This window comes from Erpetoichthys calabaricus, chromosome 2 (genome assembly GCF_900747795.2).
Source record: "Erpetoichthys calabaricus chromosome 2, fErpCal1.3, whole genome shotgun sequence".
Lineage (NCBI taxonomy): Eukaryota > Metazoa > Chordata > Cladistia > Polypteriformes > Polypteridae > Erpetoichthys > Erpetoichthys calabaricus.
The window spans coordinates 212035213-212050565 of record NC_041395.2 but is presented as its reverse complement, the minus strand read 5'-3'; the positions used below and the strand labels follow the sequence as shown (position 1 = coordinate 212050565).

At 41.5% G+C, this 15353-nt stretch overlaps 1 protein-coding gene across 1 annotated transcript in view; it reads right to left on the bottom strand.

Moving 5' to 3' along the window:
• ca14 (carbonic anhydrase XIV) overlaps positions 1 to 15353 on the bottom strand; it is an 88418-nt gene that overhangs the window by 9491 nt on the left and 63574 nt on the right. Inside the window, exons 7-8 of the mRNA XM_051923086.1 lie at positions 7853 to 7979; positions 3377 to 3400 (exon numbers count right to left, since the gene is read on the bottom strand). Of these exons, the coding sequence (XP_051779046.1) occupies positions 3377 to 3400; positions 7853 to 7979 (151 nt within the window). The remainder of the gene's footprint in view (positions 1 to 3376; positions 3401 to 7852; positions 7980 to 15353) is intronic.

Genomic DNA, 15353 nt, shown 5'->3' with positions numbered 1-15353 from the left:
GTGAGGGCTCTGAGGGCAGATAAGGAGGTGCTTGTTAGAGGAATTTGTGAGCAAGTGACACATCATCAATGGTCTAATGACCCACGTCCTTCTTACAGAGAAATCGAAGCATTATGCACATTTGAATCTGTTCCTCAGAGAGTTACAGTCAGGGCGGCTGATGGAACGGTCCTTACGGATGACACTGCAATTGTGACCCGCTGGGCTGGCTACTTTGAGCAGTTGTTCAAAGCTGATCCTCTGGCTAGGACGTTAGATATCTCTGGGTTCACGGTTCTTGAGGCTGATCCTCCAATTAGCTGTGAATAACCCAATCTAACTGAGATTGCACAGATGTTGATCCAGCTGATGGTAGGGGAGGCTGCAGAGATCTGTCGTATCTAGGGTGAACTTCTCCAGGCTGGTGGTAAGCCTGTCCTCCTGGCATTGCAAGCAATCTTTGCTTCCATTTGGGAGACTGGCATTATCCCAACTGACTGGAAAATGGGACTTGTCATCCCTATCTGGAAAGGGAAGGGTGATCACCTAGACTGCAGCAACTACAGGGGGACAACACTGCTCTCTGTGATGGGTAAGGTCCTTGCTAGGGTCGTCCTCAATAAGATCCGTGATCACTTGCTCACCTACCAGCAACTGGAGCAGCCTGGTTTTACACCTAAGAAGTCTACCATCGACCGCATCCTGGCACTGAGGGTTCTCATGGAGCGCAAAACGTGAATATCGACAGTTTTTTGCAGCCTTTAACGATTTTCATAAAGCGTTCGACTCAGTTGATCGAGCTGCCCTGTACGGACATCCTGAGGGTTTGCAGGATCCCCTCGAGGTTGCTGGATATGATGGCTGGCCTGTACACTGGTACTGTGAGTGCTGTGCAGAATGGAAGCAAAACCTCTGCGTTTTTCCCAGTTGATTCTGGGATTCGTCAGGGGTGTGTTCTTGCTCCTACTCTGTTCAATATTTGAATGGATTGGGTTTTGGGCAACGTCGTGGGGTCCAGCGGCTGTGGGCCATCTGTTGGTGAAGAGAGATTCACTGATCTTGACTTTGCTGACAACGCTGTGACATTTGCGGAGTCAATGGTGGCTCTGATCGGGGCGCTCGAGAGACTGAGTGAGGAGTCTGAGTGTCTGGGCTTGCGAGTGACCTGGATAAAAACCAAGATCGAGGCCTTTAATGACCTCTTGGGCACAACCATCAGCAGTGTGTCTGTTTGCGGAGAGAGTGTCAACCTTGTTGAGAGGTTTACTTACCTTGGCAGTGACATTCATGTCTCTGGTGATTCCTCCTATGAAGTCAGTAGATGGATTGGGAGAGCATGGGGGGTCATGAGATTGCTGGAAAGGGGTGTGTGGTGCTCCCAATATCTATGCAAAAGGACAAAGGTCCAAGTCTTTAGAGTCCTGGTGCTTCCTGTCTTGCTATATGGTTGCTAGACATGGACACTATCCAGTGACCTGAGATGAGGACTGGACTCCATTGGTACTGTGTCTCTTCAGAGAATCCTTAGGTACTGCTGGATTGACATTGTGTCGAATGAGCAGTTGCTCATGGAGTTGTAAATGAGGCACTGTGGTATAGCTGGTCCACAGCTCCCGTTCAAGAGGCCTGTTTTAAATAAATAATTACCGCGCTCGCAGCTTAGCGAGGGGGCATGGTGGTTGTGGCTGTAGCGTCTCGGGGCGATCTGCGGTGTGGGCATTTCTCACCTAAGTGCACAGGTGAGAGACTGCCCACATCCGTGATTGTTCCTGAGGTTGCTAATGTGCTGCAGCTGCTATGTCTTCTCGGCATATATATATACTGTATGTGCGAGCCGGCTAGAAAAGTGGAGAAAATGAAAAAAAGAACGAAAGACGGAGGTTGCTGGAAGGAAGGGAGGCGAAAGCCAGTGAGAGAGAGAGAGCGTGAAGGCGAACAAGTGAGCAAGAGCATGCTCAAGTGCAGCTAGACTGAGGCCCTAGTGACATGTGTAGTTACCACCGAGGGCAGTTGATTGTAGTCACTCCCGCTAAGCATTTGTAGAAGAGCGGGAGTGACTAGTGAGGACGGTGACTCGCTGTGGAAGACAGCGGGAGTCGGGTGACTTAAGCTTATAATCTCCAGTGTGGGAGTCCTGGTCGCGGGAGTGAAGCTAAGTCCCGGTCTGGGATGAGAGTGAGACCGAAGCTAGAATTGGGAGGCCTCCAGACTACAGTGAGTGAGAGAAGGTCAGCTGCAGAGAGAGCGTCTCGCCTGCTGCAGGGCCCTAACTGGAGAAGCAGGTGAGACGCTAATGTAAAAGAAGCACCGGGCTTAATTGTTTTAAAGGACTGCTTCCAGCGATGTTTTAACCTCAGCTTTTAAAGGATTGTTTTTTCTATTGTTTTAAGCCTCCACGTTTGTTTTAATGGATTATTTATTGAATGAAGAAGATTTCGGGAACCACTGCACTTTCTTTAATTTGAACTATGTTTTTGTTGTTTTGATTTAATAAAAGCACTTTTGCACTTTTCCACCATCCCCTTTGCTATGTTGCCTCACTGCTTAGCTCATCTCGGTTATAACTATCAACGGTGTAGGGTTCAAGGGCTCCCGAACAGCGGATGGGAGCATGGAGCAGAACCCGCATCGTCACAGGCACATTACCTGCATTGTGAGGGAGCATCAGATAAGGCACTATAGCCATGTGATGTGTTTCTCCGAGGGTGATCCGGCTTGTGGGATCTTTACTGTTGAGGACCCGAGCAGCTGGACCAGGCCAAGGGGTCATCCACGTAGCACCGCACTGCGGCAAACAGATGGTCATTTCTAGTGGGTGGAACTGGAACACGTCTCTGCCTGGGGGGTTGCCAACCAGGATCCCGAGCTGTTTCATTGCGTGGTGGGGGCACCAGCGTGCTGTACCAGTGTATGCTTCCTACCCTGACCTGATTTAAGCTTGCCTGCACATCCTAGAGGAAAGCCAAACAGTCAGTGGCCTGGCCAGGATTTCAACTCAGAACTGCGAACCAGAAGCGTTAACAACTCTTATACACTGATAGTGACTATGAGATGACTGGAAAAAGGAAGACCAATCCAGCTACCCCCCTCCACAGGCCGGTCTGGGACTTGTAAACACCACAATGAATCTCAGCTGGACATGTTTGGAATGGCTGAATGACACTGTACCTGTATATATTTTTGAGAAAATGTATTAAGCTTTAACTGTGATTACCTTCTTACAAACTGAAAGCTCTGTTGGTCATAGCTTTTTGTAAATGTGACATGAATGCTATGGGTATCTGGGTAAAGGCAAGACACATTTACATCATGAGTCAGCACTGACTCTTTTTAGACTGAAAAGCAAGAAACTCATCTTTGATTATTTCTTCCAAATAAAACAACAAAGAGTTCTTACCAGGTGAGAAAACAGCAGCAGCATCTGCAATGGATACAATGAGAACATTTTGGTTATTTGTTTGATTTCATTTTCTGTTTATAGATGTTTACATGAGATGTTTCACAGAACAGGGTATTTTATTCTTCACTCCATTTCATCACTTCACATTCATTCATTTTCCGAACACGTTATTATAGTGTCACTGGGGCCTGTGGCTATCCTGGTAGAACTGGACACAAGAAGTGAACCAACCCAAGATGGGATTCCAGGCCACAGGAGGACACACTCATACTCAGAGATCTGACAATTAATGGAAGACGTGTGTCAATGGGATGTTTGAGGAAACCAAATTAGAAAAAAGAAAGCCTACACAGAGCTGGAGAACAAGCAGACGCCACACAGACGGTGATGGAGAGGGGAAATCTCTTGAAGCTGTGGGGCAGCCATGTCAATGAGCTACCCTTTAGTTACAAAAACAAAGAACCGACATATAATTGGAAGCAAAGATAATCACAGAGTTAGTAGGGAGGTAAGAAGAGAAGAACTGAAGAAACTGCAGTTTTATTGTGGATACTCTGGAGAAATGTGAAATGGGAGTTTTGCTTTTATTCAGCAAACAAAAATCCTACTAATGTGGTAAGCAAATTGACTTTACAAGATTTCATAAGAAGAGCTAAATAATCTTAAATACAAATTTCTTAAACAGTTGAAAAGTATGTTGGTAATAAGCGGCTGCAGAATAATATCAGTAATAATAAAAATCTGAGGTGCCCTGCACATGACAGACAGGGTCTATTATACAGTGTGAATTCATAAAAATATACAGTATGTAAGATGCAGTACCACCAAAGTTTGGTTTCTAATTTTAATCCACTTCAAAAGAATCTGTCTGAAAGGTTTATTCATATTGCGTAACTAAAATTATGAAATGTTGGACTTCAGCCTAAATTTGAAGAGTTAATTTATGAAACCCACCTGTGACTACATGAATTATGTATTAGCTCATGGTTTGTACCTGTCACAGATCAACATCCTGGTCATTTACTGAAGGTGTTGCTTTGTAATTACAGTTTCGCTGCTGTAACTGCTGCATTTGAAAAGTTTGAACTCAGGCTTTGGATTGGACTCAGTATTCATTAAATTCCTAAATGAGCACCAACATTTGTGAGCTTCTGAGCCATGGGTCACCTATTGTGGTCACCAACAGAAAAAAATTCAAACTTGAATAATTGGAATCCAAAACTTACAACTAACAATCACAATTTCTCCCTCTAATCTTAAGGATTGTCTCATTCATTCTCGAGTTAAACAGTGTCCACAAAACCTGTAGCACAGACCCATGGGTGTCCATCTTTCCAAAACTGATGAAAACACAAAAAAAGATGTTTTTCTTCATAAAACCAATAGTTCCTCCATCTATGAACGATGGAAGAAGTAAAAAGACAACCCAAAGTGGATGTTTATGCTTTCACTCACATCAAGACACTATCTGGTTTGTGGGCGTCAGTGGGCACAGAGCAAAAGACGAGAGACGGGCCAGGAAAGGGTTAGGGGTCCATCACAGAGCCACCATAAGGTCAAAAGGAGTCGTTTGCTTAATAAGTGTTACTGACAAATCAATGAAAGCAGAAGGAGCATCTGTTATGCATTACAAGTGTGTCAGCAGGTTTAACATTTCACTAAAGTTATAGAGAGAAACAACAAAAATATTAAATTAAAGTCACAGGACATGCACAAAATAAAAGCATTCCAAACACTTTCATAAGGCTCCCCTAAAGAAGGTTGTACAGTGGCCACTGCTGGGGCAGCTGCTTCTTTAATTTATGTAAATGTTCTGGCCGGCTTCACTTCTACCCTTGTGTCTTCTGTCCCAGAGAGGACTGTGATGTAGGGGTCCACTGACCCAGATCTAAATCTGTTTGAAGAGGGTATCAAATTTATAGGGATGGATATGAAAGGAGACTATTGAATCTTGGGAGCTCACAGGCCCAGTTATTCTTGAGTGATGAAAATCTCTTCAAGAGGATAAACCTTGGAATTGTGGGAAAGCAACAAAGCTGTCGGTTCTACATGGCACAACAGCACTACCCACCAGAAGAATATTTCCATTTTTTCATGTTACTGAGATGAACAGCTGATGTAATCTTGAACCGTTTTTATCATTCAGTTGCACCGAGCACAGTCATTCCCATTCATGCCAGTGTATTTTTTGCTCTGCCACCTCCCTTGGCTTGGCATCAATTGTAGCACCCTGCTACCCAAATGTTTGTTTCTGTCACTGGCTGCAGTTGTACATTTATCTCAGAATAAATGGCTTTCCCTTATTTCAGTAACTTGGAGAGTGTCACAGTTTGTACTGGCTTATGTGGCCAAATCAGTTGAAAGAAGCTAGGAAATGTATGCAGTTTTTATTTGATTTTTTTTCACTTGTATGTGTGACGTTTACAAGCACCTGTGACATTTCATGGCTTGAGTGGTTCTGTGTGTGGACTTGGCAGACAGTAATGGGGCTTCTAACAGTGTTACCATGCAGCACTCACACCCACCATTTTAATCACTTAAATGATTTGTTTTTGTCATTTTATATTTTAAACACAAATTATTTATTTTTGTCATTTTACAGTTAGGTCCATAAATATTTGGACAAAGACAACTTTATTCTAATTTTGGTTCTGTACATTACCACAATGAATTTTAAATGAAACAACTCAGATGCAGTTGAAGTGCAGACTTTCAGCTTTAATTCAGTGGGGTGAACAAAACGATTGCATAAAAATGTGAGGCAACTAAATCATTTTTTTAACACAATCCCTTCATTTCTGGGGCTCAAAAGCAATTGGACAAATTAAATAACTGGAAATAAAATGTTCATTTCTAATACTTGGTTGAAAACCCTTTGCTGGCAATGACAGCCTGAAGTCTTGAACTCATGGACATCGCCAGATGCTGGGTTTCCTCCTTTTTAATGCTCTGCCAGGCCTTTACTGCAGCAGCTTTCAGTTACTGTTTGTTTGTGGGCCTTTCTGTCCAAAGTTTAGTCTTCAACAAGTGAAATGCATGCTCAATTGGGTTAAGATCAGGTGACTGACTTGGCCATTCAAGAATTTTCCACTTCTTTACTTTAATAAACTCCTGGGTTGCTTTGGCTGTATGTTTTGGGTCATTGTCCATCTGTATCATGAAACGCCGCCCAATCAATTTGACTACATTTAGCTGGATTTGAGCAGACAGTATGTCTCTGAACATCTCAGAATTCATTCGGCTGCTTCTGTCCTGTGTCACATCATCAATAAACACTAGTGTCCCAGTGCCACTGGCAGCCGTGCACGCCCAAGCCATCACACTGCCTCCACCGTGTTTTACAGATGATGTGGTATGCTTTGGATAATGAGCTGTTCCACGCCTTCTCCATACTTTTTTCTTGCCATCATTCTGGTAGAGGTTGATCTTGGTTTCATCTGTCCAAAGAATGTTTTTCCAGAACTGTGCTGGCTTTTTTAGATGTTCTTTAGCAAAGTCCAATCTAGCCTTTCTATTCTTGAGGCTTATGAGTGGCTTACACCTTGCAGTGCACCCTCTGCATTTACTTTCATGCAGTCTTCTCTTTATGGTAGACTTGGATATCGATACGCCTACCTCGTGGAGAGTGTTGGTCACTTGGTTGGTTGTTGTGAAGGGGTTTCTCTTCACCATGGAAATGATTCTGCAATCATCCACCACTGTTGTCTTCCATGGACGTCCAGGTCTTTTTGCGTTGCTGAGTTCACCAGTGCTTGCTTTCTTTCTCGGGATGAACCAAACTGTAGATTTTGCTACTCGTAATATTGTAGCAATTTCTTGGATGGGTTTTTTCTGTTTTCGCAGCTTAAGGATAGCTTCTTTCACCTGCATGGAGAGCTCCTTTGACCGCATGTTGTCTGTTCACAGCAAAATCTTCCACATGCAAGCACCACACCTCAAATCAACTCCAGGCCTTTTATCTGCTTAATTGATAATGACATAACGACGGACTTGCCCACACCTGCCCATGAAATAGCCTTTGAGTCAATTGTCCAATTACTTTTGAGTCCCTGAAATGAAGGGATCGTGTTTAAAAAATGCTTTAGTTGCCTCACATTTTTATGCAATCGTTTTGTTCACCCCACTGAATTAAAGCTGAAAGTCTGCACTTCAACTGCATCTGAGTTGTTTCATTTAAAATTCATTGTGGTAATGTACAGAACTACAATTAGAAAAAAGTTTTCTCTGTCCAAATATTTATGGACCTAACTGTATATAATAATCTCCCTTTATATGACATTGAGTAACATATTTACTGGGTTGAAGACCACAGTGACAGCGTGATTTCATGTTGTTAATCTGAGGCTACCCAGATCACCCTGCTGCTAATAAAGCTGACAATTCCAAACCGTGCTAAGTTATAGCATGGAAATGGGCTGCAGTGCTAGAGCTTGGCTCATGAGTGGCATAGTCGATTGCATTTTGCTGTCTTACCCTCTGTAAAGGACACAAACACAGTCCTCCCGTTTAAAGGCTGCGGCACCCGAAGATTGTCTACCAAAGGAACAGCCGGCAGTATGCCTTCTTCAGAGGAGTATAGGGTGCTCTGTAACACCTCCATCTGTGAGGAAGAAGAACACAAGGTAAGACAACACAGTTAGCAGAGGCCAGACTTTCTGCTTGTTTTAGATTTACTTCCTTCACAAATGAATCTGTTCATTTATTTAAAATATGGAAATAAGCCTGCAGCATGGGAGCACAAGACAGAAGCTAATCACAGGACTGAAGAAGCCACTGTAAATCATAATATATATAATACACTACCATTTATTCAACAGCTAGCTCGGTAAAAGTGTAGCAGATTTAGGAGTATTTGGATAGACGTAAGTTGTTTTCATTCAATTCTCCCAAGCCTGACTATTCACATATACAGATATTGCTATGGGGCCACAGGCAATCCAAGGAGTCCACTCTGGTCCATCCAGCATACACATCCTTCAACATGTGAGGGGAGAGAAAAACAACCACAAAATTGAGGAGAACCTGTAAACGTGACACTGTGACTGGACTCTCGATATTACTATTTGTATTTGCTTTCAATACACAGTGAGAAGTGCGCCATACAAAATCCATCTGTCCATCCAACACCCAGCTCCCTGCAAGTCGTCATTCGTCACAACTAACTTAGGGAATCAATTTGGTGCAAAAAATAAACATTCACTGATGTGTACAGACACAAAGTGAAGATCAAAAACATCAGGTGGCAAAACAAGAAAGAAAAGCCGTACCTTAAATCATGTAGTTTAATGATAAATTGTAAAACAATAGAAGAAAAAAGAATATAAACCTGTGCTTGTAAAGAGTTAAGCTGGTCTTTATCATAGAAAGGTGCTATCTCTTATATATATTTCTCTTCTGGCTCGTCCTGCTTCCACTTCAAAACTGGTCCCGCCCACACGCAGCCGACACGGCATTTCTCGATTCCTATTCGTCCTCTTCCAAACCCTTCCCCACACTGCATTGAGACTCCAGACCAGCAGTGCAAAAGTGATGGGAAGTTCGGATCATTTTACCGATTCGGACCTTTGAGTCTCGTTCAGCAAAATGAACGAATCTTTTTTCGAGTCATTTTGTTCATTTTAGCAAAATATAATTAAAATGTTACCTGTTACCTCCCTAACACATCTACTGCTTACGCAAATGTTGATCACACTACAAACAAGACAAAACTATAATGCTATAAGAAACAGAAAATATTAATTAATTGTTTACCTGGGTCTTTCGTCTATGATTCGCTACTACTGAGCCGGTAAGTGGTCACGTGACAAAAGAACGAACGACTCGAAAGACTTGAGGAATGAACTAATCAATTCTCTTTCCGGCTCAGACTGAGTTGGTTAAGCTTATGGGGCTGTCACGTGATGAACGAACAACTCGAAAAACCCGAAGACTCGAAAAAAAACTATAGAAAGTTGCGCAAATGCGCTTGCGCGACTGAACGAATCACTCACACTAGACGACTCGTTCTTCCCGAGTCACATTAAAGATTCGTTCAAAATGAACGAAACGACCCATCACTGCAAACACTGTCATGCACTATACTGGCCGGCTGTGCGTAATACATCCAAGTACTCGAGGTGCTGCTACAACGGGTAAAGTAGCTTTACCACCTTTGTGGGAGCCACCTGTGTCTTTACAACAGCTTCTTACACAGCAAACATCAGAAGCTAAAAATTATTGTGAACACATTCAAAAATACAACTCTTCTCTAGCGTTTGCTTCCATGGGTGCACAGATAACTCAACCTCCTGGCCACGGACCACACTGTTTTGAAATACACGGGCAAATTTATCACCAAATCTCTGCACTATACGCTAACACTTCTACCTCTCCAGGATATGGACAGCTGTATGTTTTTGACACAGTGCAAGCTACTGAAGTACGCTTACAAAATAAAGTAAACTCTGCATGCAGCGAAAATGTACTTCTCCAGCTAGATTCCATGCTCAGAACCATCAACCCCTTCGCTAAATCATACAAACACATGCATGAAATCGCTTAGTCCAATCCAACAGCATCTGTACAAATGGTTTTCAAGGAAAACCCTGGGCAGGATTTACGACGATACAATGCCCCGACATTGCAGCGATTTTCGTTGGAGAAGATGGCGAAACGCCTGCCGAAAGGGACATTTGCATCTATCCCATAGGCAACTCCTGTAAACAGATTTCCACGCTCAATATGAATTGCGATCCTATGGTTTACCCACTTTTATTCCCTTACGGAGACATTGGCTGGCACAAAGATTTACAACATGTTCCCGATAAAAGAACCGCCAAGCGAATAAGGCTTACTCAATGCCAGTTTTACGCGTACAGATTAGCAATGAGGAATACATTTAGTATTTTGCACTCCAGCGGCAAACTATTCCAACAGTACGTCGTAGATGCGTATGTTGAAACAGAGGGCGCGCGTCTCAACTATCTCAGATTACATCAACAAGATCTCCGAGTGGAACAATATAATGTTTGAATACAGACGCACTGCAAGCAAAGGCTGAAAATAACAACGTACGTGTAGGCAAAATGATCATATTACCATCCACATTTCCAGGAAGTCCAAGATACATGCAATAAAACTATCAGGATGCCATGACCATTGTACGTAAATTCGGAAAGTGTGATTTATTTATCACTTTCACATGTAATCCTACTTGGCTGGAAATTCTACATGCACTGTCGGATACCCAAAGACCAGAGCACAGACCTGATATTGTAGTGCGAGTCTTTTGGATTAAGCTGCAGGATTTATTTAGAGACATTCTACAACATCTTTTTGGGGTTGTTATTACACCACCGTATGCTACGGCAGGTGTCGGCTAGTATAAAATAAAGTCTTTTTTTTTTAGGTGGAAGAAGATTTGCCAATATTGATAAAATATTTTCCACTATTAAGCCTATCAGGTCTGCTAAATGAGTTGGGTAGTAAGCTACTAAAAATTTCAGTGCAACCCTGGATCAGGCACTGTAGGGAATTCTAACCATCTTCACATGCATTTAAACACCTCACTCTACTGAAATTCTTTTTATTGATCCTATGTAGTATATATTTGATTTTGACATAACTACAATTCCTTCTATAGTCCTTCTGAAATAAATAAAACCGGTGAAAAACTTTTTGCATCTTTATTAATGAGTGGCATGCAGTCACGTTTTGATATGTTCTTTCATTTTAGTTTTACATAAGTCAGCAATATCAGGCAAGCAAATTCTGTGAATGAACTTACTAATGGAACTGCACTTCATTTTAAAAGCTGATAAAACAAACCTAAATGTTAGATCATCTGCTGTACTTTCATGAGATGCCGTTGACTAATAACTTAATTCTGTGTTCTCTCTCAGTCCCTCACTATGCAGTCAGTCACAAATCTCGTCCAGTAATTTACTGTATTGACTTCATCGCTTACAGTTAGAGGGGTTCTGTTAAAATGCACATCTGCAGCATGCTGATCACGTCATACTGTCCTGCAGTACTGCACTTCATTGTGTACAAGGACAGAATCAAATATTTTTGTCTTGAAATCTTGGTCCATGAAATCTGCTGGCCACCAGATGTCTTCAGAGCACTACCTTGAAAAGAGTGCACTGCAATGTGTCATTTATGGATTAGTAAATTTGTTAGCTATAAAATGGACACCACCACTCACACTGCATTGGAATATTGATGTATGTCTCTTTCTCTTTTTTTTATATCATTCTTCAACATGAAATGCTCTACAGGCAGAACATGAAGTTATCACTCAATAGACGCTACTAATTTTATTACATATTAAAAATGAATCTGTTCTGTAAATCCTCACATTCTTGCTAGGATACATTTAAATATTCATCCATCCATCCATCCATTATCCAACCCACTACATCCTAACTACAGGGTCACGGGGGTCTGATGGAGCCAATACCAGCCACCCAGCATTTAAATATTCTTCACACATAATTAAACGAATGGAGTTCCTATGTCCAGAAAAGGTGTATATTCACCCACATCAGTGAAATCCCACCACTCTGAACAAAAACATCATCAAAGGAAGAGTCCAGGGATAACTGATAAAAGGCTATTGAATGAAAGGGAGGCTATGAGAATGTCTTCAGAAGCACACAAAAGTCCATTGGAAAGAAATCAAGAAGCTCTTAAGGATTTGTGGAACTGTTTAGAGCGTTCAAGTGAAAGAGGACATTGCGGTTGCCTTTGTGGCTCTAAAGCAACTCCACAGATGGTTCAAGGACAAGTAAAAAAGACAGCATGGTGCATGTACATGTGTATGGTACCTCTAAGAAGTGCTGAGTGATGTACAGCATGTGATGAAAGTGAAACACTGTGGTGTTGGCAGAGCTGTACAATGAGGATGCTTCTCTGTGCGGGGACCAATACAGGCACACATTTCTGGAGAAATCCTTCAGGAGTGTCTAAAGTCTGATTTATCATGCAGCCCAACAGTGAAAGAAAGCTAAACCAAAGTGTTGCAAAATTAATAATTTGTGGAGTTTCCCACGTAAAGACTGGAAACTATAGTTACAGATTGAGTGGCCTGACCAGATTTAAAAGAATAAAGGACAGAAACGGAAGCTCTTAGATCTTAGTGAATCTGACTTCACCTTTTGAAGTGTAAACCATCTAGACTTGATTTGTTCAATACAATTGAACATGTGTGGTAATGAAGCTTACTAGAGGATGTCAAAATTGTCATTTCTGTTCAGGATTTTAAAAGTAATAGTAAAACCACATTGTCTTTAAATTCCAATATTCTCTGATAAGTGGAATGACCTAATAATTTACCCTCTGCAGCTCTGAGAGAAATGTTACGTTACGTTATATTAACATGAAGGCTTCTGCAGGAACTTTCACTGCCAGAATTAGCGTCTTGGAATTTAATTGGACTCTCTTAGTAAAGAACACAAGCTTTCTATTTCAAGAAAAATGCCAGGATTTAGCAGTACATGTCCACAAAACTGAAGGAGCTTTAGTTGAATGAAATCTGACAAAAAAACTCCAATTAAAAGTACAGTTAAGCAGTGCACATTCCTAATCCATGCACAGAATGCCGCTAATAAGATTGAGGAGTCTGCAGTGCTTAAAGCTGAAGGAAACGTGAGCATGGCCTAGGCCTTGTGTGTCAGCGTTCTGTAGAGCCACAAGAGCTCAGAATTTCTATGTGAGTCGCCTTTTCTGGGTGTTAATTAGGGTGCATTGCACTGGCGGCGCTTGAGACCTTCAAAGTGTTCATTTTTGATTGTTATATTTATTCTTTAGTTTTCTTTAAATTGTTACTTCATCAAACCAGGGGCCCACAGACATTTCAGAAAAACAAAACATGCTGTCTGTTGAATGGAGACATTTTTTCCTAAATAAGATGATTTGGATGTTTTGCCCCTGGGAGACTCAGTGTTATTTTAAAGAAAAATGAGCAATGAACCAAACCATAGAAACAAGGAACCTTTGTTTTATAGTATAGAGCACCTTTTTAAGAAGTAGGTAAACTGAAATTAACCAAACAGATATACATAGACTTTGATTTGACAATGACAGCAATAATTGCACACCATTATTTCTAAAGTGGAAACTGAAGTAATAAATTTTAATTTACAAATAGTGAGCAGTTACATCATATGTAAATTAAATGAAAAAATAAGTCACAAGTTAATGGGACTTAAGTTAAAGGGTGGTTCGTGTACTTTTTGGTATTTGAAATTTCGTTTCAGAAAATATCATTTAAAAAAGAAAAAGAGACACTTATTTGATTTTCAACTTAAAAGGGAAAAATGAAAAACGCAAAACAATTCCTTTTTTCCTTTTGTTCTTTCGCACATCAGAAAAGAAAAATGCTCAGGGGTGGGGTTTGATTTGTCTTCAAATTTGTTGGGTTATAAATTGATCTGTTTGTATGGAATGATTACAATGAAAATTAATAAAATAAAAATTAAAAAAAAAAAGAAAAATGCAAGAAACGAGAACAAGAAAACACCCTTTATTTATTTTGTCTGAACCAGAAGTTTCTGTAGGTTGTGACAGATAATGATGCTCTTGCTCCCTTGAACCCTCAGACCAGACGTCAGACACCAGATAAAAGTCCAATAATAATATTTATTATATTATTATACTTGGTGTGTGGGTGTGTTTGTGTGTGTCCTGCGGTGGGTTGGCACCCTGCCCAGGATTGGTTCCCTGCCTTGTGCCCTGTGTTGGCTGGGATTGGCTCCAGCAGAGCCCCGTGACCCTGTGTTCGGATTCAGCGGGTTGGAAAATGGATGGATGGATGGATTATAAATAAGTGCACAAAGCACCCTCCTCTCCACAATACTCAATAAATCCACAATAATACACTAATCAATAATCAATACGATCCTCCACTCTCTCAGACGCTTAGCCACCCTGCCTCCCAACTCAGCTCATCTGTCTGGGATTTCCCAGAGTCCTTTATAGTCCTTGACCCAGAAGTGTTTGTCCCTCAGTCCATGTGACTTTCTATCACTTCCAGGTCAGGTAAAACTCCTTTTCTTCATTCCGGAAGCACGTCATTTCTTCTGTCCATGTGACTGGGACGTACTTCTGGGGTGCAGGGAAAATAGTCCCTGGGCCTCCCTGCAGTGTCCCCTTGCGGCCCCCATGGTATCCAGCAGGGCTGTGAAGGAAAACTCCAATATCCATGATGCCCTGCTGGAATTTGGGGCACCTCCATGCTGTCGGAAGGGCTCCATCAAGTCGGGTGGGGGTATTGGCCGGGATGAACGGCCGGCCATATCTCACAAGGTCAACAACCTGGTCAGGTCACTTGCAGCAAACACTGGTCACTGGTGTGTAGACTGGACCATTATCATGACGTTGGAACAGCACTCAGACGTGATTTTAGAGATGGCAAAACAAGGCCTGTCATCGAAAATTACTACATCAATGAAGCAAAGTTTGCAAAGCTTGTATTTTTACCTGAAAGATGCCACTCAGTTTTTCTGTAGTCATGTCCTCGTCCCGGAGTGTTACTCTTTTACTGTTCCGAAAAACAACGTAATGGTCCATCCTCTGTTGATGCCAGTGTAACTTCAAGGCCGTCGATCGATGTGTTGTGAGGAGGACTGTTCGCACGTGTCTTCAACAATCGCACAGAAGAAGAAGTACTTCCGGTTTCAAACTACGAAAATGCGTCTGTTTTGTTGTTTTTAAGCTATTACACTTTCATTATTTGAATTACAAATAAATCCAGAAAAGTATGTGTAATTTTAAGTTTATGACTGATATTTGTTACCATAGAATTAAAAAAGACCTTATTTTCCCTCATTTTATTCTTTAATCAAAAATCAAAATCTGAAAATTCCTTTCATTTTCGTTTTTTCGTTTTTGCTTGTAAAACAAAATTTCAAATACCAAAAAGTACACAGACCGTTTAAAAAGATGAACATAACTCCAAGTCGATGTGAAAGCTTAAACGAGAAGTTTGGTGTTT